This window comes from Sinohyriopsis cumingii, chromosome 12 (genome assembly GCF_028554795.1).
Source record: "Sinohyriopsis cumingii isolate HCF-2022 chromosome 12, ASM2855479v2, whole genome shotgun sequence".
Taxonomy (NCBI): Eukaryota; Metazoa; Mollusca; class Bivalvia; order Unionida; family Unionidae; genus Sinohyriopsis; species Sinohyriopsis cumingii.
Window position 1 is genome coordinate 23734422 of NC_142972.1, and position 27613 is coordinate 23762034.

Here is a 27613-nt window from a genome sequence, read left to right on the forward strand (position 1 = left end):
GGTAGAAATTCCCCAAACTTAGCACATAGGCTGCCTACTTGATAACCATCAGCAAAAGTGTATGTGGGTGTGGGGCAAGACAAAAATTAATCTTTCTAAACTGATTATAATTACAGTGACATTTTCTTGTGCTTTTCTTTTTACCAAACATTTTGCATTCATTAATTTGAAAAGAAAACATAATAGATTTGCAGTAAAGACCCCTAGGTCACAGTTGCAGGGTGGGGGCACATGTAACAAACAACATGGGTATTTGCCATGGAAATAGATAAGTTTTGTGCATGTTAAAACTGCATTACATAAGCATATTATGTTCTAAATTTGTGTGGGAGAAATCAGTGGGATCTGTGTGGGATTTATAATATAGAAATAAGTGGAATTTGTGTAGGATTTGTGTGATACAAATCAGTGGGATCTCTGTGGGATTTGTATTATAGAATCAATAGGATCTGTGTGGAATTTGAATGATAGTGATGTGATTTGGATTTTTAACATAGCTTTTAAAATTTGTCAGTCATATCATTATGATGTCTGCAGTGTGGCAGTTTATAGTGATGTCTAGCACTAGGGCATCATGCCACAGACATGTAGCATGATGTCCCACCCAGTCACATTATCCTGACACCAGGCCAACCAGTCCTAACACTAACCTCTTAATGCTGAACGCCAAGCGCGGCAGCTGTTTGTACCATTTTTAAAAGTCTTTGGTATGACTCAGCTGGGGATCGAACCATGACTTCTAGCATTCGAGGCAGATCCTCTAACCACTAGACCACCGGAGCAGTGATTTGTATGATAGAATCATTGGGATCTTTGTGGGATTTGTTTGACAGAATCAATGGGATCTGTGTGGGATTTGTATGATAGAAGTCAGTGGGATCGCTGTGTAGAAATAAATGGAATTTGTGTAGGATTTGTATGATACAGATCAATGGGATTTTTGTGGGATTTGTGTAATAGAATCAGTGGGGTCTGTATGGGATTTGTTTGATAGAATCAGTGGGATCTGTGTGGGATTTGTATGACAGAAATTAGTAGGCTCTGTGTGGGATTCTTATGATAGAAATTAGTGGGATTTGAGATATGTGTATGATAGAAATCAATGGGACTTGTGTAGGATTTGTTTGATAGAAATCAATGGAATCTGTTTTTAATTTTAAATAATTAGCTTCGTTTAATGAAAGCCACCTTTTCATTTTGAATCATTTCATTCATTGTATAAAACATAGGGTGGGGATGGGTTGGCAGGATATGGAAGTTGTTTTACTGAGGACATTGGTGATAGATTTCTTAGGTGTAGTGCATGAAAAAGGTATGAGTGATGGGATTGAACCCCCCTTCCCTGCAATTTCTAAATCTACTCCACCCGTGTTACTCCAGCCATCTTCTACTGCAGAAACAAGAGATTTATCAGCAGATGAGAACTGACTATATGTATCCTTATTGGTAATTAATGCTTTTATTTATATTTATGTCAAGTAAGGAAGAAAGGCTTTCAGGTAATTGGATCATCCAAACATCTCCAGCTGTTCTTTATTACAAAGATATGACTCAAAAGAGACCACATCAAAAATCAATCAGGCTGAAGTAACTGTTCAGTTAGTAACCCCTCATCCATACCACTGTCTATCACACCAAGGAAATCCAAAACAAAGGACTCTTGGCCCCTGTAAGTGATAAATTAGAATTAGTCCCTGCTAGATAGCTTTGGTCAAGGAACAAACATGGTTCTAGAGGGGCCACCAGTCTTTGATTATAAAACACCTTGCTGTCTGATCAGTAGTTTATTAAATTTTCCAGGAGCAAATTTATAAGTGGCTGTCAAATGAGTCATCAGCATCATCAGGCTTTATTTAAGGCAATGTATTTTGATATTGAAGCATATCACAACAATTGGCTTAGGCTGCCTCCAGCTCATATTGATGGATCAATAGGGCTTTTTCAGCCATCATTTTGGAATGTACCCATACAATTTACCATATAAACTCCTATAGCAGTACAATAAACATATTAGACTATATGTTAACACCCAGTCTTCAGGACAAGGTTAGACTATAATGTTAATACACAGTCTTCAGGACAAGGTTACACTATAATGTTAATACTGTCTTCAGGACAAGGTTACACTATATGTTAATACTGTCTTCAGGACAAGGTTACACTATTGATAATTACCAATTTTTAGGACAAGGTTACACTTATATGTTAATACCCAGTCTTCAGGACAAGGTTATAACAGAAGCTTGTATTAATCATATTATTTGCTAGGCAAAATCTGGATTAGAAAAAATATACTTTATATCCAAGGCTCTATTATATGCATACATATTATTACAAGGTATTTGTTTACACTTGTTGGATATTAAAATAGTTTGCATAGATTAACAGTATCAGGTAGAAAAATTACTCTCTCCCTCTCTCTCTCTCTCTCTCTCTCACACACACACACACACACACAAAAGTCTATAACATTTTTCTTATAGCTCCATTTGACTTTTGCCTCTCATCCCACATCTGTCTATCTGTTAGCCCAAGATTATTATCACAAATCTTCCTAAACTAATTTGAGGAATGCAATGAAACTTTGCACACATAAATTCATCCCATGGTCTATTTTGTTCTAAATAGTTATGGTACTGTTCAGACATCTAATATGGCCACCACAGTGGCCATCTTGAAAATTTTATTATTGCTACTACTCCTGAATGGATGGTATCAACTTGGCATTTTCACTAAAAGACTTATCATGATGTCTTGTTGGTCCTAAGTGAAAATGTTGCCTGTAGACATCAACTATGGCCAGCACAGCATCCATCTTAAAAATGGAAAGTTGTATTGACATGAGTCTTCACCTGAACTCTTTTTATGATGTCTAATCAGTCATAAATGAAAATGGTGCTACATGCACACCCAGTATGGCCACCACAGTGTCCATCTTGAAAACTTGCTATCCCTACTTCTCCTGAATGGATAATATCAACATGAGATTTTCACTCAAAAACTTCTTATATCTTGTTTGTCCTCTGTTGTGTCTGATATGGCCACAACAGTGGCCATATTGAAAATCTTGGTGTCATTACTCATATCAGCATGGGGTTTTCAATTAAAGATTTCTTATAATGTCTAGTCAGTCATAAATGAAAATGGTGCCTATCTGACATTCAGTTCGTCCAGCACTTGAATATATATGGGCTTATCATGAAAATTCCTGGAAATTCTTTATTGTCAATAGACCAGATTACTAAAAAATATTAAAAAGCCATGTGTTGTTTGAAAACAATTTTTAAAGTATTTTTATGAGCTAAATATGACATGTTTATGTAAAATGAAATTAAAATAAATTCTGATCAAAAATGAATAACAATTTTTCACATATGAATTTGCAGAAAAATTAAAGCAGAATGAAGCAGATTGCCAATATTCTGTCAAGTCATTGAAATGGTAGCTCATCTCACATGTTTGATGATGGCTAGAAAAAGAAAAAAGAATACTTTTTGCATAATCCCTGTAAAGTTCTAGAACATTTCCAGGACATTGGTTATATGTCTGATTCGATATATGAGTATATGTCTGTCTCAAGACATGATTATGTGTCTAACTCAAGACTTGATTATGTCTGTCTGATTCAGTATATGAGTATATGTGTATGTCGGTCTCAAGACATGATTATATGTCTGTCTCATGACAAGATTATGTGTCTAACTCAAGACATGATTATATGTCTGTCTCAAAACAAGATTATGTGTCTAACTCAAGACATGATTATGTCTATCTCAAGACATGATTATATATTTATCTCGGGTAACTCTGGACACAAATTTTTGTTCATTAAAAGTAAGAAATATATTGATAGTTTTTGTCATTTCATCACACAAATGACTTGTAACATTTCATCTTTCATAAAATTAGATTTGGTGGACTATCAAAAGAAGGTGGAAAATCAAGTAGTAACAAAAAAACCCAGAATATTCAACATGAATCATAGGAAGAGTAGTGTTTTCATCCCATTACTAAAGTGAACTGACATTATCATCAATAACATATAATCTAATTCCTCAGAGACTTGAGTCTTGTAAGGAAAGGAATAATCAAATTTTCAACACTGCTTGTCTTGAAAATGATATTGGAATTATATCAAAAAATGTGCTTTAGTTATCAGTGCACTTGCAATGAGACCTTTCTTTACTGTGACCCATCCAAATATATGTTTGTGTAGGGTTCCTGGTGGTTTATAGGTTATTTCCCTTGGGCATCATAAGAGGAGTACATCAGCTCTAGGTTGCTCATGAGGCAACATAAAAAGATACAGAATTCTTCTTTTCATTTTTTTTATATATATTTGATCAGTATTTCATGCATACCTAAAACTTCAGTTGAGTGTCTGCAATGACTGCATGTTAAGATTATAACACATTTTATCCATTGTTTAAGTTAAGTTTATTTTTAAGACCTCAACCCTGGTATTCAAATATAAGACTATTTTCAACAGAAAACATTGGAACTTAACAGAACTATAGGAAGTAATGAAAACAAATATTGGCAGTCCTTTTCAGTGTTAAGTTTCTATTACACCAAGACTGAAGAATTTTAAAGAGAGGTACTCCCCGTAAGTTATTAGAGTACTATGTATGCACCATTAGTGATTTTTAAAAGAGGTGATCCAAATAAGCAAATGGAATACTATATACATTCCATTAGTGATTTTTAAGAGAAGTGATCCAAATAAGCAAATGGAGTACTCTATACATTCCATTAGTGATTTTTAAGAGAGGTGATCCCAATAAGCAAATGGAGTACTCTATACATTCCATTAGTGGTTTTTAAGAGAGGTGATCCTAATAAGCAAATGGAGTACACTATACATTCCATTAGTGATTTTTAAGAGAGGTGATCCCAATAAGCAAATGGAGTACTCTATACATTCCATTAGTGATTTTTAAGAGAGGTGATCCTAATAAGCAAATGGAGTACACTATACATTCCATTGGTGATTTATAAGAGAGGTGATCCCAATAAGCAAATGGAGTACTCTATACATTCCATTAGTGGTTTTTAAGAGAGATGATCCCAATAAGCAAATGGAGTACTCTATACATTCCATTAGTGGTTTTTAAGAGAGGTGATCCTAATAAGCAAATGGAGTACACTATACATTCCATTAGTGATTTTTAAGATAGGTGATCCCAATAAGCAAATGGAGTACTCTATACATTCCATTAGTGATTTTTAAGAGAGGTAATCCCAATAAGCAAATGGAGTACTCTATACATTCCATTAGTGGTTTTTAAGAGAGGTGATCCAAATAAGCAAATGGAGTACTCTATACAATCCATTAGTGATTTTTAAAGATAGGTAATACCAATAAGCAGTTGGAATACTCTATAAGCTCCATTAGTGATTTTTAAAGAAAGGTAATATCAGTATTGTGAGTAAATGATGTACACTTTATGCTCCATTAATGATTTTTTAGCTCAGTTGGTCATAGACAAGAACTTATGGGTTTGTCTGTTGTCCAACATTCATCTGTCATCTGTTCTGTATATTTGTCCATCTTTTAGCAAAGGTTGTTACTGCTACTCCTTCCAACCACTTGGAGAAGTGCCCAGAAACTTTAGACCCACATTCATCCTAAGATCTAGTTGGTCCAAGGTGAAAATACTACTGATCACCAATCTCATATGGCCACTGCAGTGACCATCTTGAAAAACTTGTTATAGTTACTCCTTCAGAATGGATAGTATTATCATTATGGGGTTTTCACTAAAAGACTTCATATGATGTCTGTTGATCCTCAGTAAAACTGGTGCTGATCGGAGATCTAATATAAACACCACAGCAGCCATCTTGAATTAACATATGGTTTTCAGTAAAAAGACCTATGTTTACTTGGCCTAAATGAAACTGGTGCAGATAAGATGTCAAAGGATGGCTGCTATCTTGAATAAATGGTCATATTCACATGGAGTTTTGACTGCTATCTTAAATAAATGGTCATATCCACATGGAGTTTTCACTGCTATCTTAAATAAATGGTCATATCCACATGGGGTTTTCACTGCTATCTTAAATAAATGGTCATATCCACATGGAGTTTTCACTGCTATCTTGAATAAATGGTCATATCCACATGGAGTTTTCACTGCTATCTTGAATAAATGGTCATATCCACATGGAGTTTTCGCTGCTATCTTGAATAAATGGTCATATCCACATGGGGTTTTCACTGCTATCTTGAATAAATGGTCATATCCACATGGGGTTTTCACTGCTATCTTGAATAAATGGTCATATCCACTTGGGGTTTTCACTAAAAGACTTCTTATGATGCCAAATTGCTTGTAAGTGAAAATTTGCTAATCTGTTAGTCCAATATGACCACTATGGCAGCCATTTTGAAAATATTGTTATTGCTACTCCTCCAGAATAGATGGTCAAATCAACATGGAGATTTCACTAAAAGATGTCTAGTTAGTCGTAAATGAAAATGGTACTAATCAAGGTTCAATACAGCCACCATTCTAGCCATTTTGAAAATCATGTTATTACTAATCCTGAATGGATGGTCAATTTGGGGTTTTCAGTAAAAGATTTCTTATGATGTCAAACTGGCCCTTGGTGCTGATCTGAATTCCAGTATGACCACCACTGCAGCCATCTTTGAAATCTTCTTACTGATACTCCTCATGAACAGAAAGTTAACATGGTGGTTATACCAAACAACTTCTTACGATGTATGGTTGGTCTTAAATTAATATGGTGCCAATTTGATATCCAATCTTAGTTGCCACACAGGTGCTATCTTGAAAATCTTGTCATCACTACTTTTCCAGATTTGATGGTCATATCAGTATGAGGTTTTCATTAAAAGACTTCTTATGATGTCTACTTGGTCCTAAATGAAAATGGTACCATTCTGAGGTCTGATATGGATGCCACAGTGGCCAGGTAAAAAAATTGCTGTTACTGTTTCTACAGAATGAATGGTCATATCATCTTGGTGTTTTCACTGAAAAGTTTCTTATAATAATTTGTTGAATGTAAATATGTGGCCATCATGAAAATTATATTAGCTACTCCACTTGAATGGAAAGTCATAGATTTTTATCAAAAGAGTTGTCTACTTAGTCCTAAATAAAAATGACTAACCTTTGTCAATATGGCCACCATAGTTGCTATCTTGAAAATATTGTCATTTCTACTTCAGTATGAATGGCTATATCAACATGGGTTTTTCACCAGTAGACTTATGATACCTAGACGGTTCTAAATGAAAATGGTTCCAGTCATACATCCAATATGGCTGCCATGACATGTCAAGAAAATCTTGATGTCACTACTTCCCCTGAAGGGGGCCCTGAGTGGCCGAGTGGTCTAAAGTGCTTTCCATTACAGATCACTGTCATCTCACCTCTGTCTGTGTGGGTTCGAGTCTTGGATTCAGCCAATGTGGGTATGTGAGAAAGCTTGCCAGTAGCTTCTCGTGTGTCAGTGGTTCTTTCCGGGGGTTTTCCAGGTTCTTCCTCCACCGTTAATACTGGCCGCCATGTATAGCATATCTTGTGCTGAAAAATGGCATTAAACCCTACAACAACAACAACAACTTCCCCAGAATAGAGATGATCTTTATGTCTTGGAGTTTTGACTAAAAGACTTCTACTCATGTTTACTTTGTCTGAAATAAACTGCAGTAATATGACATGTTTGCAGCTAATTTGAATTTTGTAATTGCTGAAGAATATAAAAGATGGTTTCAACACTGAACAGTTAAAAGGAAGAAATGGTCTTATCTTGAATTCCTGAACATCCTTTTAACCCATCAGAGCATCAGTCCTTTCTATGGGTTCTTGGTAAAGTGAGATAATCTTCATATGCAAATGGAGTGCTCTGTGTGCTCCATTAGTGTTTGTTAAGGAGAGGTGAATCCAGTAAACAACTGGAGTACTCTACATGCTCCATTACTCATTTTAAGGAGAGGTGATTCCAGTAAATAACTGGAGTACACTATATGCCCCATTACTCATTTTAAAAGAAAGGTTATCTCACTAAGCAAATAATGTACTTTGAAATGCCATAATAATGATTTTTAGTTTTGGTTATTTGAAGGTCATAATCATATATTAATAATATAGTAATTTGATTTTTCCATGTGACTGAAAACTTAGAGGTTCTATTAACAAACAACACAAAAAAGAACAAAATAACCAAAAGCATTATTGCTGGGAACTGGAAATTGCCTCTTGACCTTTGACTCCTCCCAAGTGGAGACACTTCACTACATGAATTGCTTGATGATTATCAGTACTTTCAAAGCTCCATGATCCAATTATATTTTGATATAAATCATTTTGATAACCAGCATTAGTCAAGCCTAATATTGTGTTTCATTAATATACATTTTGCTTTCTGACAGATATTGACATTTCAGCTATAAGAGAAATGCTTTTTTATCGCAGATGTAAATTTGCATCTTTTAGCATGATTTTCCCTGCTTGACAATTTGTCCCACTGGACACAAATTATATGATAAGTGAACAGCAGCAGTAGTTTGTTTGATGAAAAATTGTGATTCCTATTTAAAACATGTGATTTCCAAGACAAGGATAATTCATATTGCCAGTACTTCCATATTTTCAATTCGCAACAAAATGCAAACAGATCAGGAAACAACCCCCACACCAGAAGCAACAAATATGCCATGTTTTACACTCATACCATTATGTCCCATTCAGACTGGTTTCCTAAATTTGACAATGAGTAATATAAAAGTGAAAATAGAAATGATAGAATGAAGATAGACTATCATTTTGCAGAGAGTTAAAGCAATACACTATTTTCTGCAGTTGGTGGGAGAGTACAAGGTCAGTTCTAAAACTTATTCATGAATGAACCAGTCATGGTTTGCATGATCTATTATTATAAGAGAAATCAATCTTTTGAATAATAATCCAATATGCCTATCGATTCATAAGAGAATATTACCATAGAAGAACTAAGGGTATGTTTTGTTCAAAGATATATTTTTAAAAATATATAAATATCTATGTTTTTAAAAAAAAAGCAGATATAAGGAAATATTTCACAAGTACAAATACAAAATGTTTTGACTTAACATTGAAAATATAAGTTATTATCCATTGAAACTCTATGCATTGCACTGAACTGTTGTGTGACTAGGTGTATGTTTTAGTGTTACCCATAATAGTGGTTGCAAAAAAAAAATTTGATGAGGGCCAGGACTTGAGTGATTTTCTCTTCAACTAAAGGAATATGTATCCTGTTAGTGTTTTTTTCAATTAGATTTTTCTCTTTAAATAAAGGAACATGTATCATGTTACATTTTTCTTTTTAAATAAAGGAATATGTGTCATGTTAGTGTTTTTTTCAATTAGATTTTACATCTTTATATAAAGGAATATGTATCCTGTTAGTGTTTTTTTCAATTAGATTTTTCTCTTTAAATAAAGGAATATGTATCATGTTAGTCTTTCTTCAATTAGATTTTTCTCTTTAAATAAAGGAATATGTATCATGTTAGTGTTTCTTTAATTAGATTTTTGTCTTTATATAAAGGAATATGTATTGTGTTAGTATTTCTTAGATTTTTCTCTTTAAATAACGAAATATGTATCCTGTTAGTGTTTCTTCAATTACATATTTCTTTTTAAATAAAGAAATATGTGTCATGTTAGTGTTTTTTTCAATTAGATTTTTCTCTTTAAATAAAGGAATATGTATCATGTTAGTCTTTCTTCAATTAGACTTTTCTCTTTAAATAAAGGAATATGTATCGTGTTAGTGTTTCTGCAATTAGATTTTTCTCTTTAAATAAAGAAATATGTATCCTGTTAGTGTTTTTTCAATTACATTTTTTTTTTTAAATAAAGGAATATGTGTCGTGTCAGTGTTTTTTCAATTAGATTTTACATCTTAAAATAAAGAAATATGTATCCTGTTAGTGTTTTTTTCAATTAGATTTTTCTCATTAAATAAAAGAATATTTGTCCTGTTAGCATTTTTTCAATTAGATTTTTCTTTAAAAATAAAGGAATATGTATCATGTTAGTGTTTTTCCAATTAGATTTTTCTCTTTAAAGAAAGGAACATGTATCCTATTAGTTTTTTTCCCAGTTAGGTTTTACCTCTTTAAATAAAGGAATATGTGTCCTTCAGTGTTTTTTTTTCAATTAGATTTTTTAAAAGAATATGTGTCCTGTTAGTATTTTAGATTTTTCTCTTTGAATAAAGGAATGTTTCCTGTTGGTGTTTTTTCAATTAGATTTTACCTCTTTAAATAAAGGAATATGTATCCTGTTAGAGTTTTTTCAATTACATTTTTCTTTTTAAATAAAGGAATATGTATCCTGTTAGAGTTTTTTCAATTACATTTTTCTTTTTAAATAAAGGAATATGTATCCTGTTAGCATTTTTTCAATTAGATTTTTCTCTTTGAATAAAGGAATGTTTCCTGTTGGTGTTTTTTCAATTAGATTTGACCTCTTTAAATAAAGAAATATGTAACCTGTTTGAGTTTTTTCAATTAGAGTTTTCTCTTTAAATAAAGGAATATGTATCCTGTTAGTGTTTCATCAATTAGATTTTTCTCTTTAAATAAAGGAGTATGTATCCTATTAGTTTTTTTTTCAGTTAGGTTTGACCTCTTTAAATAAAGGAATATGTATCCGGTTAGTGTTTTTTCAATTAGATTTTTCTCTTTAAATAAAGGAGTATGTATCATGTTAGTGTTTTTTCAGTTAGGTTTGACCTCTTTAAATAAAGGATGTATCCGGTTAGTGTTTTTTCAATTAGATTTTTCCTTTTCAGATAAATAGTATTGTTTAAATTTGTATGCTTTGTAATAATTAGCAATGATTTTTTAAAATGATAAATCACCAACATCTACAAGGATGGATAATTATGTGCTATGCGTTTCATATTAGATATTTGTAGTCACTGTTCATAAAGCCATGTTATATGTACCGAAGATACGCTAGCAATACTGACAAGTGTACAGATGAACTTGCAAGAAATGCATTGATTGATGTTTTGTATTTTATTGTATTTGAGCATCCCTTGTTGCATATTGATTCATGTTATACTTACTTTGGTAATCCTTCATGGCAGGATAAAGTGACCGAATTTTCTCAGTCTTGCAAAGCAGCAAACATCGATTAGGTTTAGTTTGGGTAAAACCACTGTACTGAAAAAATATTTTTGCTCATTCGTAACATATTACAATTATATTAATAAAGATTCACTAAAATTCATTGATGTTAAAATATTGTGATTTATTGTGATTTACCATATTTTGAGTCTTCATTGTATATGGGGTTATGAGATACCTGGTATAGTATATTACATCAAGAATAATAAGAAATACCTGGTATAGTATATTACATCAAGGGTAATAAGACATACCTGGTATAGTATGTTACATCAAGGGTAATAAGAAATACCTGTTATAGTATATTACATCAATGGTAATAAGACATACCTGGTATAGTATATTACATCAAGGGTAATAAGACATACCTGGTATAGTATATTACATCAGGGGTGGTTAGAGCGTCCGCCTCGGATGCAGGAGGTCATGGGTTCGATCCCCGGCTGAGTCATACCAAAGACTTACAAAAATGGTACTAACAGCTACCTCGCTTGGTGCTCAGCATCAAGAGGTTAGTGTTAGGACTGGTCAGCCTGGTGTCAGGATAATGTGACTGGGTGGGACATCATGCTACATGTCTGCGGCATGATGCCCCAGTGCTCAACATCACTATAAACTGTCATACTGCAGACATCGTAGCGTTATGACTGCAAAATTGTTAAAGCTACGTTAAAAATCCAAATCACACACTCACACACACATCAAGGGTAATAAGAAATACCTGGTATAGTATATTACATCAAGGGTAATAAGACATACCTGGTATAGTATGTTACAAGGGTAATAAGACATACCTAGTACAGTATGTTATATCAAGGGTAATAAGAAATACCTGTTATAGTATATTACATCAACGGTAATAAGACATACCTGGTATAGTATATTACATCAAGGGTAATAAGACATACCTGGTATAGTATGTTACATCAAGGGTAATAAGAAATACCTGGTATAGTATATTACATCAAGGGTAATAAGACATACCTGGTATAGTATGTTATATCAAGGGTTAATAAGAAATACCTGGTATAGTATATTACATCAAGGGTAATAAGACATACCTGGTATAGTATGTTATATCAAGGTTAATAAGAAATACCTGGTATAGTATGTTATATCAAGGGTAATAAGAAATACCTGGTATGGTATATTACATCAAGGGTAATATTAGACATACCTGGTATAGGATATTGCATCAAATTACCATTTTAGGGTCAGAAGGATAGCATGAAGACATTAAATGGTGACAGTTTCATTAAGTAATATTTCTTAAATCCTTCAATTATTTATGTATTGGGCCCCGAGTGGTCTAAAGCGCTCTCCATTATGGATCACTGCCATCTCACCTCTGTCTGCGTGGGTTCGAGTCTCGGATTCAGCCAATGTGGGTATGTGAGAAAGCTTGCCAGTAGCTTCTCGTGGGTCGGTGGTTCTTTCTGGGGTTCTCCCGGGTTCTTCCTCCACCATTAATACTGGCCGCCATGTATAGCCTATCATGTGCTGAAAAATGGCATTAAACCCTACAACAACAACAACAACAAATTTATGTATTTACATGAATAGTACACACACACACACACACACACACACACACACACACACACGCACACACACACACACACACACACACAAGCCTTAAACATTGTATGCAGAAGTGAAAATAATGATTCTAAAAACTACTAACTTCTGTTACCTATGTATTTTGGTATTTTCAGTGGGTCATGGTTGTTTATCAATGTCGATAGTTCATTACTGAATGTATGTTTAAATATCAGTGCTGATAGTTCAGTACTTAATGTATGTTTAAAGCATTCATGCCAATAGTTGAGTACTCAATGTATGTTTAAAACATCGATGTCAATAGTTCAGTACTCAATGTATGTTTAAAATATCCATGCCAATAGTTCAATACTCAAATGTATGTTTAAAATATCAATGCCAATGGTTTAGTACTGTATGTATGTTTAAAACATCCATGTCAATAGTTTAGTACTCAGTGTATATAAAAATATCAATGTCGATAGTTCAGTACTCAGTGTATGTTTGCAATATCAATGCCAATAGTTCAGTACTCAATGTATGTTTAAAACATTCATGCCAATAGTTGAGTACTCAATGTATGTTTAAAACATCGATGTCAATAGTTCAGTACTTAATGTATGTTTAAAATATCCATGCCAATAGTTCAGTACTCAGTGTATGTTTAAAATATCAGTGCCAATGGTTTAGTACTGTATGTATGTTTAAAACATCCATGTCAATAGTTTAGTACTCAGTGTATATAAAAATATCAGTGTCGATAGTTCAGTATTCAGTGTATGTTTGCAATATCAATGCCAATAGTTCAGTACTCAATGTATGTTTAACATATCAGTACTGATAGTTCAGTACCCAATGTATGTTTAAAGATCAGTGTTAGCTGTTCTGATTGGTATGCTCCACCATGACAATGGCTGGGACCACTTGCCCATCCACTCATCTGACCATCACACCTTGGTTATGGTTTGTATTTAGGTCATTTTAGTCACTGTGATGGGAATCCATGTTTTATGAACGCATCTCTAATTATGTTCATAATTACACATGAACATGTTATATTTGATATTATGGTAAACCTTCACTTTGTATCATATTACAGTAGAACCAGTCTTGGAAGACCAACCCTTCTGCCAAAAAATTATGGTCCCTCAAGACAGGCGATTTCTCATAACAGGTCATAATGCTAATATGATCAGTAAATTTTTGCATTGAAAATAAGGTCTCTCAAGACAGGTGGTCACACATAACGGTGGTCTTTCAGGACAGGTTTTACTGCATTTCCAATGGCCATGGTCCATTTTTGAGGCAGGTACTGATGCAGCACCTGTGATGTATTGCATCAGGTAATTACATATAATACAGCTGCAGCCAATTTCAGGTATGCTTTTTTTTTCAGGTAGAAAATATCAACACCTGCCTGACATTCCTTGCAAACCTTGGGGTGAATGTTGAAGGTCTCAATGCAAAAGGTAAGAAAATATGTAGGACTCAATTATTAATGTAATTTCCTGCATCTGGTGTATCTGCCTGCCATCTGGTTCCATACCTTGATCAAAAGTATCATATACAATGGTGAGATGAGGTTGTGGGGGATAAGTTAGATCTGTACACATTTGCTGAAAATAAAAACACGTATTGAGGGCAATTTTAAACAAACTGCCTAACCTATTTTCAAACATGAATACCCAGGGAAAAAAAAGCTGATTTGCCCACCATACAGAACCAAGAAATGACAGCAATCAAGGAGCCATGGTAGCTCAGTTATTAAAGCACAGGACTTGTAATACGAATTTCACAGCATTATACCAGTCTGGATTGACTACCATAGGACTTGAACACAGAATAGTGCAGGTTTGGTTCACAGCATTAGACCAGTCTATTTTGACTATCTTAGGATTGTGATTAGGATGGTGCAGGTTTGGTTCACACTTTTAGACCATTCAGGATCAAGTACCATAAGACTTATGATCAGAATAGTGTAGGTTTGTTTCACACTATATGGCCAGTCTGGATTAACTACCTTAAGACTTGTGATCAGAATGGTGCAGGTTTGGTTCACACTATTAGACCAGTCTGGATTACTACCATAGGACTTGAACTCAGAATAGTGTAGGTTTGTTCACGCTATTGGACCAGTCTGGATTAACTACCATAGGACTTGAACTCAGAATAGTGTAGGTTTGATTCAAACTCTTTGACCAGTCTGAATTGACTACCATGATTTGTCCTTGGGCAAGACAGTTAAATCTACTTGACATGGCACACTATAACCTTGAAAACTTTGCTGTGTTATGAAACACCAAACCAGACAATTTACTTTGTAACTAAATTACCTGACCTACAAGATTTTTTGATAGAACATGGATTATTAAAACATGATCCCAAAACACCATCTGATATGCCTTATGTATGGTCTGAAATTAGATAAACTTGTGTGATGGTTTCACATTAAATCTGATGGAATTAAAATTGCACAATAATTAGTTTTTATACAGATATAAAAGTGCAGAATCCATTATTAAAGATATCTCCACCCACCTTGCATCACAACTGTAATTGGGAGATGTTTGTGAAATAGGTTATATTGTTTTTCAAATTGCCTTTCTGGTATACTTCATAGAAATTCTTGTTTTTCAGCAGAAAACATAGTTCATTATAAATATATTTTCATTTAGAAAATAATGCATTTTGCTTCAAAATTCCAAGGTCATCAGCACAGACTTCTTGAATTCCCTTCACTGCATTTACATTTAAGAAAAAGAAACTTTAACAATTTTTAAATTTAATCTCAGTAATGCAACAGTTCTCTCTCAACACTCTTTAAAGCTTATATAGTCAGACATAGGACCAGTTTATCAGTGATTCTGGAAAATGGACACAGAAATAGAAATACAAAGTGTGACTGTGTTAGAATTAAATTTTACAATAGCTTCAAATGCATGTATTTTCAAAAGTCACATTGTTTCAATCAACATAACAGACATCAAACATGATCTGAATTTTCTGTTTGTTTTTGAATTCTAAATGTTGTCCCTATTTTGATGAAAATTGCATGTCACCAGGCATATAGGCTTTCTCAAAGATCATGAAATTCTTTCTCATTCCAAATCTCTAAAGCAAGTGGTTTTAAGAGTGGATACATCTAAAATTTTGTAGGAGAAAGGTGAATATTAAATACGTCAATTTGGCCTATGGTCATTTGTTTAATAACATCACACCTACATAATGAATGCTCAAAATAATGTATATATCAAATGAGACAAGGAATTTAATTTCATTTCAATGTTTATATATTCTATATAGCTCATCATAAACGAAAATTCATGACAATCAAAACCCAACACAGTACTGTATGCCGATTTTTCCCCCATGTCACATTTTAGAACCTAACCTACATAATGTTGTTTTCTCCAGACACATAATAATGAATGTCTTAAGACTATAATTTGCTCGAATACTACTTGGACAAGATAATTTTTTAACCTATTCTAGAAACACATCATTTAAATTTTCCTATCTGTTGCATATTTTATACACAATTCTAACTGCTGTAACTCCAACCTCCATAATACCCAAAATTTAATACTTGATTCCCAGAAAAGAAATGGTAGATCCTTGTATGCATTTTCATGGAGTATATCAACACCTTTTATGTGAAAAATATCATAAATCACAATCAATCACAAGAATTATTTAAGAAATTATTTCCAAGGACATATCCTCTGTAACATCCATATTCTATTAAAAACAGCATCACTCAATAACCTCAAACCAGACACTTCGGGCAGATGGGGCTCATTAACCTTGGGTGGTCACACATCTCGGAGAAGGTAAACTCCGATTTCAAACCTGAGCTGCCTTGCGACTATACCCTCTCATGGGAAAGGCTAAGGGAGTAACCCCAACATAAAATCTGGAGACATAGTCCCTAAGGCGACTTGGCAATGCTTTCAGTGCTATCTCAGCAACTCCTGCAATGCAGCTGGAGCCAAGATGTATCAGCTTGTCCTTTCCCTTGGTTCCATCAGCTGCAGGGTGGGTGGAGGGTGTCAGCTGCATGGGCAGCAGTTGATTTCCTATATCACCCTGCCCAGGCTTGCGCCCTGGAGAGGACACTCCAGCTTCGCTCCAGCATCGACAAAACACGGGAAGCAGCAGTTTACCCATGATAAGTCACCGCTCAATTGGCATAGAACCAGATGCCAGGGTTGCTTCTGATGGTGGGAGAGACCAACATGTTTCATTGGAAAGCTACTGCCCGCCTCAAACTGGGCAGCCCCCAGCCAATAAGGTGCCATCCCGCCACAGTTCGTCTGCCTTGCTGGGTGCATAAGGGTTAAGGTACGTGAGTACCTGACAAGCAGACTGCAACTACTGCACCAAGAAATAACAAAAGAAAACCAATAAGGGAACCTCCAGTCCTCAGGCTAGGTACCTGGAATGTCCGTACCATGCTGACTGGGCTTTCAGATGATCTCCAGACAACCAGTGATGTTCAAAAGACTTCAGTCATCAACAACGAACTTGCAAGACTCCAGGTCGACATCACCTTGCTACTGGAGAAAAGACTACCAGATTCCGGGTGTTGGATTTGCTGTCAGGAACACTCTGCTGGATGATAGAACCCTGCAAAAAAGGAAACGGAAGACTGCTATCCCTCTGCCTCCGCACCACAACCGGGCCTGTCAACCTGAACAGCATTTACGCTCCCACACTAAGTGTCACCACAGATACCAAGGATGAGTTCTACGATGAGTTAGACTTGCTCATTGACAAAATTCCCAAGGAAGAGAACTTGATTTTGCTGGGCAACTTCAGTGCTAAGGTGAGTGCTGACCATGACTCTTGGCCTTCCTGTCTTGGCAAGTTTGGCGTTGGGAAGATGAATGAGAATGGGCAGTGCCTTCTAGAGATGTACTCGTACCATGACCTCAGCATCACCAATTCATTCTTTCTGACAAAGCCACAGCATAAAGTGTCTTGGAGGCATCCATAGTCTAAACACTGGCACCAGCTGGACTTGATCATTACAAGACGGTCTGCCATGAAGGGTGTGCTTCTTACCCGTACCTTCCACAGCGCTGACTGTGACACCAACCACTTGCTGGTGTGCTGCAAAATGAAGCTTCAGCCAAAGAAGATCTGCCGCTCTACGCATTGATGTGAGCAAAGCATCATATCCAGACAAGGCTGAGGTGATTCAGAACTTCCCAACAGCAATGCCAAAGAAGACGGGATCACGTCAAAGAGACTGTGTACAGCAGAGCCACATATATCTTTGGTAAGAAGCAATTAAAGAACAATGACTGGTTTGAGGCTAACTCCGCCACACTCATGCCAGCCATAGAAGAGCGTTGCAGTGCTCACCTGCAATGCAAGTGATCCCCCTGCCAGAAGACACTACAGGTTTACAGGTCTACCAGAAGCAAAGTGCAGAGATTAGCACGGCACTGTGCCAGTGAATACTGGCTTCAGCTCTGTCTGGGCATCCAGTCAGCAGCAGATATCGGAAACATCAGAGGTATGTACGATGGTATTAAAAAAGCAATGGGTCCCACAAAGAAAGTGACAATACCAATGAAGTCTGCCACATGCAATACTGTCCACAACAAGGGCAAGCAGATGGAGCGTTGGGTGGAATACTACTCTGAACTGTACTCCAGAGAGAACCATGTGACCAACAAGGCCCTCAACGCCATTGAAAGCCTCCCTCTCATGGCCAGACTGGATGAGAAACCTACTGTAGCCAAACTAAAGAAGGCCTTAGAGAAACTGTCCTTAGGTAAAGCCCCAGGGAAGGATGGCATCCCAGCAGAAGTCATCAAGTGTGGCTGTAGCATGCTGCTCACACATCTGCACAACCTCCTCTGCCAGTGCTGGAATGAGGGTGCAGTGCCTCAGGACATAAGAGATGCCAACATTGTAACCCTGTACAAGAACAAGGGCAACAGAAGCAACTGCAACAACTACAGGGCCACATCCCTTCTCAGCATCGTGGGTAAAGTTTTTGCATGCGTCATCCTGAACAGACTGCAGGCACTTGCTGACAGAGTGTTTCCAGATTCACAGTGTGGGTTCCGTGCAGAGAGGTTCACATTCAACATAATCTTCTCAGTCAGGCAACTGCAGGAGGAATGCAAAGAACATCACAGACCCCTCTTCCTGGCCTTTTTAGACCTCACCAAGGCGTTCGATCTGGTCAGCAGAGACGGATTCTTCACAATCCTGGCAAAAATTGGATGCCCTTCAAAGCTGCTAAGCATGATCCAGTCCTTCCACAATGACATGAAAGGCACAGTGCAGTACAATGGCTCAAGATTCGACCCCTTTCACATGCGCAGTGGAGTGAAACAGGGCTGTGTCCTTGCCCCCATGCTCTTCGGCATCTTCTTCTGCTCAAGCACACCTTTGGGACGTCCACAGAAGGGTCTACCTGTACATGCGATCAGACGACAGACTGTTCAACCTGGCACAACTGAAGGCAAAGAGCAAAGTGTGTGAAGAAACCATCAGGGACATGCTCTTCGCAGACAGTGCTGCTCTAGCCACTCACACAGAAGCTGAGCTACAGTGCCTGATGGACTGCTTTGCTAAAGCATGCGATGAGTTGGGTTGACCATCAGCCTAAAGAAAACAAACATGATGGTTTGGGACGCGGACCCCCAAGCATCATCAACAACTGCGAACTTGAGGTGGTCAGTCAGTTCAAGTACCTCGGCTCTACCATCACCAACAACCTCTCGCTCAATGCTGAGCTCAACAAGCAGATCGGAAAGGCATCAACAACTCTCTCCGGGTTGTCGCAGAGAGTGTGGAACAACAGCATGCTGACCCTGAACACTAAGATCTCCGTGTACCCTGCCTGCATGTTAAGCACTGTCCTGTACGCCAGTGAAACCTGGACTCTGTATGCCTCACAAGAGAAAAGACTGAGTGTCTTTCACATGCGATGCCTCTGATGCATACTTGGGATCACCTGGAGCGATCGAGTAACAAACAACGAGGTGCTTGAACATGCCAAGATTCCCAGCATGGTCACACTCCTCCATCAACATTGCATCAGATGGCTGGGCCATGTACGTCGGATGGATGACGGACGAATCCCCAAAGACATTCTTTATATGAAACTTGCCTCTGGCAAAAGTTTGTATGGATGGCCACATCTCCACTTCAAGGATGTCTGCAAGTGTGACATGAAAGCCCTTGACATCGATGTCAACACCTGGGAAGAACTTGCTATAGACAGGTCCAGCTGGTGACATGCTCTGATCACTGGTCTGAAAGCCAGTGAGGACAAGCTATGCTTGCTAGCTGATGAAAAGTGATCACAGAGGAAGAAGAAGCAGCTCCAACCCACACCAGACGCAAGCTACATAGCCACAGCAGATGCTGCACAACCACCAACCGGGACATCTCTCATGGGTGCATTTCCATCGTCTCTTGATTCTAATGGATGCCAACACACTCAATAACCAAACATAATTTGTATGTTAAAATTGAAAGTGGGAAGGAATATGAGTTTATGATTAAGATTAAATTTTTTATCATAAATTTGATACTCTATTTTTTTCATTTTCTAATACTTTATATTTTGGTAATTTTCTATGCTTTATATTTTGGTAATTTTCTAATCTTAATTGTAAACATTTTCTTGGAATCACTGTTGTATCAGTTTGAAATAATATCCAATTATTTTATTCATAGCACATATATCTTTTATCAAGTAGACTTTGTTTTACCCCATGTACAGTTTCCATGTTTTTCATGTGCATCCAATTTTTTACCCTTGGAAAATTCTAGGAAGTGAATGCCTAAAAAATATGAGTCAGCTCTAAAATAAGCTCAACATTTTTCATCTTGTTCTTGGGCAGGCTGCATATTTTTCAATGCAAACCAAGAGGTAGAAAATTGCTTGGAAAATGTATGTGTACTTGTTGTAGGTGTTTAAGCCAGCATTTCTGGGGGCACCTTTGCTAGCCAGGTGTCATCTACCCACCTCATTCACCATTGACCTCTAAACAGCACAGCATGCCACATGCAGAACTCAAGTTCAAACAATTCAGTCAAAAAAAAAAGATCAAAGTCAAGGCATGTGGAGCTCATGAAGTCATCATATTGAACACCCAGCTTGTATAATGAGCTCTGTCATTGGTCAGTCAATTAGCATTGCTATGGGCAGTTATACAAGTGGGCACTTGTTCCAAAAACAGTTTTAATTACCTACATATGCCATGGGTCAATGTGGACTAGAGTGGATAAATGACTCATGGCTAGTGGAGATTTTCTAGGGATTATCAACTTGACTTATATTTTCAGATACTGTTGGTACAAGATTTTGTTTCAATGTCTCATATTTTATAATTAATTTTTAGACCTTTTTAACATTGGATGTTATGGGTTGGTGTCAGGGTCAGACCATCACATAAGATGGGCATAATGCTTTATTTTATATTGTTGCTACACATTTAATTCTACACCATTTCACACAGTATAGGTGTTTTCACATTATTTTGCTTCAGTGTTATAAAAATTTATAAAGTATTGGTCATATTGCCGGTAGTACCAGAATGGGTTTTGAGAAAGTTATATTTATGTGATTCTTCAGAAATCATATCTTTTCTTAATGAATACATTATACTCTGTAGAATTTTAGCATGTCCATTTCAACATAATGTAGTGTAATATACCTCCTTCATATCCACTTTATACAACTGAAGACTGGGGGCCCTGAGTGGATGAGTGGTCTAAAGCACTGGCAGCACAAGTGTCTCAGGTGCCCAGGGGGCAAAGTTCTTTGGTGGCATCCCTACTGAGGCTACCAGGGGACATTGTTCTTCAGTGATCCCCTATTTTGCTACAGAAAACAGTTTTTATGTCAGTTGCCAACCTCCGTCCTTATCCCTGCCCCCCCCCCCCCCATATAAATTTTGTGAAGAATTGCCCCCATTACACTAAGGTGACTGTGAAATACTATGAAAATTTCAGCTGTAAAAAAAAGAAATTCCTAATTTGCACCTAGGGCCAAATGCCCCCTTCCACTCACCTCCTCACACTGCCCCTGACTCTTCACTGAACTGATCACTCAAGAATGAATTCATAGAGTTACACAATAACTGACTGATTACATTCAATAACTGACTGATAAACTTATTGATCAAGTGCAATGACTTGCTTTCTATGATCCTCTATGACTTGGATCTAACATTGTATTGACAATTTCATATTGACATTCAGTGATTGACTGACAACATTCAATAACTGACTGATGACATTCAAAGATTAACTGATGATCTCTGCCTATAATTTTAGCTCCCTACTGGTCAGCTCAAATTAGGGAAGGAGGGTTTTCTTTGTTTCCTAACTGAGAGTTCCATACATATCCATTACTTCTTATAACTGATGTGTCCTGTCCACTCAGTTGTAGAGTGCTGTGTACCAAGTTATATTCATCTTCTTCAGTTTAATTATTGTTTTTTGGACATACAATACAAACTAAAACTCACTCCAAAGAGTCTGGTGTATCATCTTTGTTACAAGTGCCATAAGTTACAGACACCTGCTGTATAGGTAGCTTGACCACATGGGGACTTACTTTGGTGTGACCATATGACCTGTATGCCCTGGCCACCTCTCCACTTAGTTAACAACTGCCTGCCTGGTACTGACCCCAATAATTACTGCTGACCTTGAATCTCATGCATGTGACACCTTGTCATCTAACACTGCTTGTATAGCATGGTAGATATTTGCTTACATGTGGGATATGTATATATCTAAGTACATGTACTTGGTAATCCATAGATAAAACATTAATGAAATTTAACATATTCAAATGATCTTTTCATTTTATCCACAAAACTTATATGAAACATTTAATGATTACATTGATCTTTTTGGAATTATTACATAAATCTAACCTTACAAAAATTCACTCTGGTGATAGCATTCTATTATTTAATTATCTCATAATGTAATTTAATTTTACATTAGACAAAAATAAAAGAAAAAGTTTAATCTCCAGCATTCAAAGAATATACTGTGTTGTCTTTTGTTTGTTTTACAATTTTTTAAAATTATAGGTAACAAAATATTCCACAATTTAACGAACAAAACAATGTAATTGGTACTGATTGATGATATATGAACAATTTGAGTGTATGAAAATTGCAGACAACTCATCAATACTGGGGAAAAATGGCAGGTGAAGATAATTCCGGCAGTATATAGAAAGGAAATTTGAGAAACTGTGGACAGAGTACCTATCAAATGCCATGAATTATCTTGCTTTCTTTACATGATATTAATGAACATACTTTTAAACAAATTACAATTTGTATTTAATTTTGCAATTTGGATTATGACAGTTATTTTATAAAGTTAATGTTTCAGTATTTTAAGTGCATATAATGATATAATGATTTGATTAATGTCAACTTACTTGTTGAGTCATTGACAAATTTGTTTTTGGTCTCATATCATTATTCCTTTTTTTCATTGAAATGTGTCTCACTCTATCCTTTCCATCCAAATTTAATTGTTTATCTTAAGTAACAAAATTTATATATTTTTTCTTTCTACCACATATCAAAAGGATAATTTATTTTTTCTACCAGATATCAAATTTATAGTTTATTTTTCTACCAGATATCAAGGATGGAAATTTGAAGTCAATACTGAGCCTATTCTTCAATTTATCCCGCTACAAACAACAGCAGAAATCACAGCAGCAACAGCAACAACACAAAGACCAACACCAACGCCCTCACCTAGGGGAGGCCACCAACACCAATCAGACTAATGGGGATGATGTACAATCCAGGTAATTCACAAAAATTTGGAATGATATGTATGCCCAAATAAGACATTAGATGTTTCTGTAAAGAATGTCATGCTAGGGCTTGAGAAATATTCTAACTAAACCTGATGCATAGATATTAACCTCATGTTGTACCTGGGATGCACACTGTAGCAGTTCTTATATCCCATCTCCTTTGTTTGAAGCAACAGTTTGGAATTGCTAACAGGGTGTGATGATTGGGGATTTATGGAAATTATACTTAAATTATGGACTTATGGTACAAACAGATCTGAAAATGTGGCCATTGGTGTTGTTTGTGCAAATGTCTGTCATAAAAAGTTTGCTTCTGTATTATAACATCATCTGACAATATCCAACGATTGCAAGGACAATTAGCCTCTTAAAAAGTTCAGAATATTGACCAATAAGGTATTAAAAAAAAGTCCAAACAATGTGCACACAAGTATTAAAAGGTCCAAACAGTGCACACAAAACTAAACAGAAAGTCCAAACAATGTGGACAAAAGTGTACAAAACAAGTCCAAACATTGCACACACAAGTATTTTTAAAAAGTCTGAACAGTGCACACAAAAGCACTTTAAAAAAATCCAAAGAGTGCACACAAAAGCATTGTAAGAAAGTCCAAACAGTGAGCACAGAAGTATAAAAAAAAGTCACAGTGTGCACAAAAGTACTCGAAGAAGGGCCAAACTGTCAGAACAAAAGTATTTTTAAAACATCGAAACAATGACATAGAAATGTTTTGCAAAGTCCTAACAGTGCATACAAAGTATAAACAAAATCCAAATCCAGAAGTATAAAAAAAATTTCAATAGTGTGAACAAAAGTATAGAGTCCAAATATAGCACACAAAGGTATTAAAAATGTCCAAACAGTGCACATAAAAGATTTTTAAAAAGTCCAAACAGTGCAAATGAAAGTATTAAAACTCCAATCAGCATAAACAAAATTATTTTTTAAAAATTCCAAACATTGCATGCAAGCCTATTAAAAAGTACGACAGCATGCAGAGAAGTAACAGAAACAGTCCAAAAGGTGTGCACAAAATATAACACAGTCCAAACAGTACACATAAAAGTAGTTTTATCTGTCACAACAAGGTGCATAAAAGTATACAAAACTAAAAACAGTGCACAAAATAGTAAAACAAGATCCAAATTTGGAGCACAGAATTATTTTCTTTCAATCCAAACAATGCACACATACTGTATGTATTTTAGAAAGTCCTAATAGTGCACACAAAATTATTTTTAAAAGGTCCAAACAATGCACACAAAAGTATAAAAGTCCAAACTGTGCACAAAAGTATATTACAAAGTCAAAATGTTGTGAATACAAATATAAAATGAAGTCCAACAGTGCACACAAAAGTATTAAAAAGGAAATCCAAACAATGCACATGAAAATAGTTTTAAAAAGTCTAAACAGTGCACACAAAAGTATTTTAAAGAGTCCAAACCGTTCACAAATGTTTAAAAAAAAGTAAAAACAGTGCACACATAAGTATAATAAAAGGGTCAAAAACAGTGCACACAAAATTATACAAAAGTTCACACAGGACACACAGAAGTATTTTTAAAAAATTCCAAATGACAAAAAGGTAATAAGAAATGTCCAAACAGAGCCCACAGAGTGTAAAAAGAGTCCAAATGATGCACATGAAGGTATTAAAAGCTCCAGACAGTGTACACAGAAGTATTTTAAAAAATCCAAACTGTGCACAAAATGTATTAAAAAAAGTCCAAACAGTACTCACGAACATATTTAAGAAAGTCCAAATATTGCATACAAAAGTATAAAAAAGACCATGGTATTTGTTATAGCAGAGTTCCTCACATTGCCAGGAAATTCTACTAATGTTGGCAACAAGAAAATTTGATTTCTTCCTTTCACATGATAATTTCAAACATACTGAAAACATTATTGTTATATGGTGCTGAAGAGCAACACTATTTTACATGCAAACATTCACACAAAATATCATTTTCATCTTTTCAAGGACACAATTTTTAATGTATTTTGTAAACAGAATCTATACTCTTGCCTTGGATGCCCTGTAGGTAAAGTATAAATCTGATATACATAGAATCCTTCATCATATCAGTTACACTTCTGTCCATGTAATCTAAGTTCACAATGGTTTTAGATTTTTGCTGTAGGAGAATCTCTGTGATGTGATACCAGAAAGAAAAAAATGCACAAGTAATTTAAACTAAAACAAATTCATGAAGCCTAATGTCTGGCTGAATGCATCTACATTACGTGTAATACACAACAGATGTTCAGAAAGTAACTCAGTTGTGGTTTAATAGTTCTTTGAATTAAACAATGTTAATGACATTATAAACAGTTTCTTGTTATGTAGCTAGCTTGCACTGCAGTCATGCATTCAGTTGGAAGAGAGCACATATTTACACCTTCACTCTCAATGTTAATTTCCAGTAACCATAACTGTATCCATTATAAGGAGTGCATATCCATTCCTCTATCACTAATGTAAGATATCATTGTGAATAAAATTTGCTGCAGATTATGGTACCAACTAGATAAGTAATCATCCAGCATTTGTATAGGGCCTAATTGTTTTGAAATGTCCTCTTTCTCTCCTATCAACTTTCTTTAAGCCATTTTCCATAGCTGGAAGCATCTCGGTCCATTGCATCTTTTGTACTGTCTGCTGAAATATTTCTTCTTGTGCAATATTCTTGATCAGACTATTTCTGTCTGTTCTGTTGGTTTGTCCACAAAATTTATTTTTTTCTTCTTAAATGTAGTTTTCACAAATCATATTTACATGGAGCCATTATGGTCGATGGTAACAGCCACAGCTGTTCAAATATGTAAATGTTATTCCTATACAGAACTCAAAAAACAATGTCAACACTTTAAAGTCTGAAAGTTTAACTTCAATTATCTATGTATGTCCAAATGCATGACATGTACTTTAAGGGTCAGAAAGTTGTGTCTTTACAAGAAACATGTTCCTTTTTAGTTTTTTTGAATTTTGTTTATTTTCACAGTATGCAGTAGTGAAATTGTAAAACACTGCAATAGTTTGATTTTTAAATAATCAAAAACAAATGGTTTTAGTATAATCAGGTTTATCTATCAGAGAATTTAATAAGCAGTATACCCCAAGGGCATGTTTTGAGACCAATTCTATTTGTAATATTTATATGTGATGTGATGTGATTTGGATTTTTAATGTAGCTTTAACAGTTTTTCAGTCATATCTCTACGATGTCTGCAATGTGGCAGTTTATAGTGATGTCTAGCACTGGGGCATCATGCCAGAGACATGTAGCATGATGTCCCACCCAGTCACATTATCCTGACAGGAGGCCGACCAGTCCTAACACTAACCTCTTAATGCTGAATGCCAAGCGAGGCATCTGTTAGTACCATTTTTAAAAGTCTTTGGTATGACTCGACCGAGGATCAAATCCATGACCTCCTGCATCCGAGGCGGACGCTCTAACCATTTGGCCACTGGAGCAGTCTTTAGTTTTTATAAATGACCTACTTAAAGAATGTGAGGATAGAAAGCCATGGCGGAAGTATATAAATGGCATTGACAATTTCCCCCACAGAGATGTATGTTTCAGATTACAGTTCAACATAGGACCATTCCTTGTAATTGAAAAAATATTGCAGTCAGACAGAAACAGTTTCACAGCAAGATTTTCCAGTATTTTGAACAGTTTGCTTGCATCAGCATAAGCAGTAATTCTAGAAACATTGCAGTACAGTCATTTGTTGAAATGCATAAATAACCATGTACAAACTTTCTTGCCAATTCATCAAAATCTGTGTGATTAGTAGTGACTGTGACTAGTAGTGACTGTGACTACTATTGACTCTGTGTGACTAGTAGTGCTAACAAGATGTGTAGCATCAGGGTATAAACAAATTTTATCAAGTTTCATGGCAATCCATCAAAAACTGCAGGACTATAGTATCTGCACACTTCCCTGTTTGTGTGTACCTCCCCTCTTCTGATTTAAAAAAACAAATAGCATCAATGATATAATAGTGTACAAAACTTAACAATTTCATTCATCAATTTATATTTTCTAACCCATTTGTCATGGGG

At 35.7% G+C, this 27613-nt stretch overlaps 1 protein-coding gene across 1 annotated transcript in view; it reads left to right on the top strand.

Annotated features, from left to right (window-relative positions):
- LOC149786104 (neuron navigator 2-like) overlaps nt 1–27613 on the top strand; it is a 367654-nt gene that overhangs the window by 93105 nt on the left and 246936 nt on the right. Inside the window, exons 4-5 of the mRNA XM_089978115.1 lie at nt 14097–14169; nt 23345–23519. Of these exons, the coding sequence (XP_089834241.1) occupies nt 14097–14169; nt 23345–23519 (248 nt within the window). The remainder of the gene's footprint in view (nt 1–14096; nt 14170–23344; nt 23520–27613) is intronic.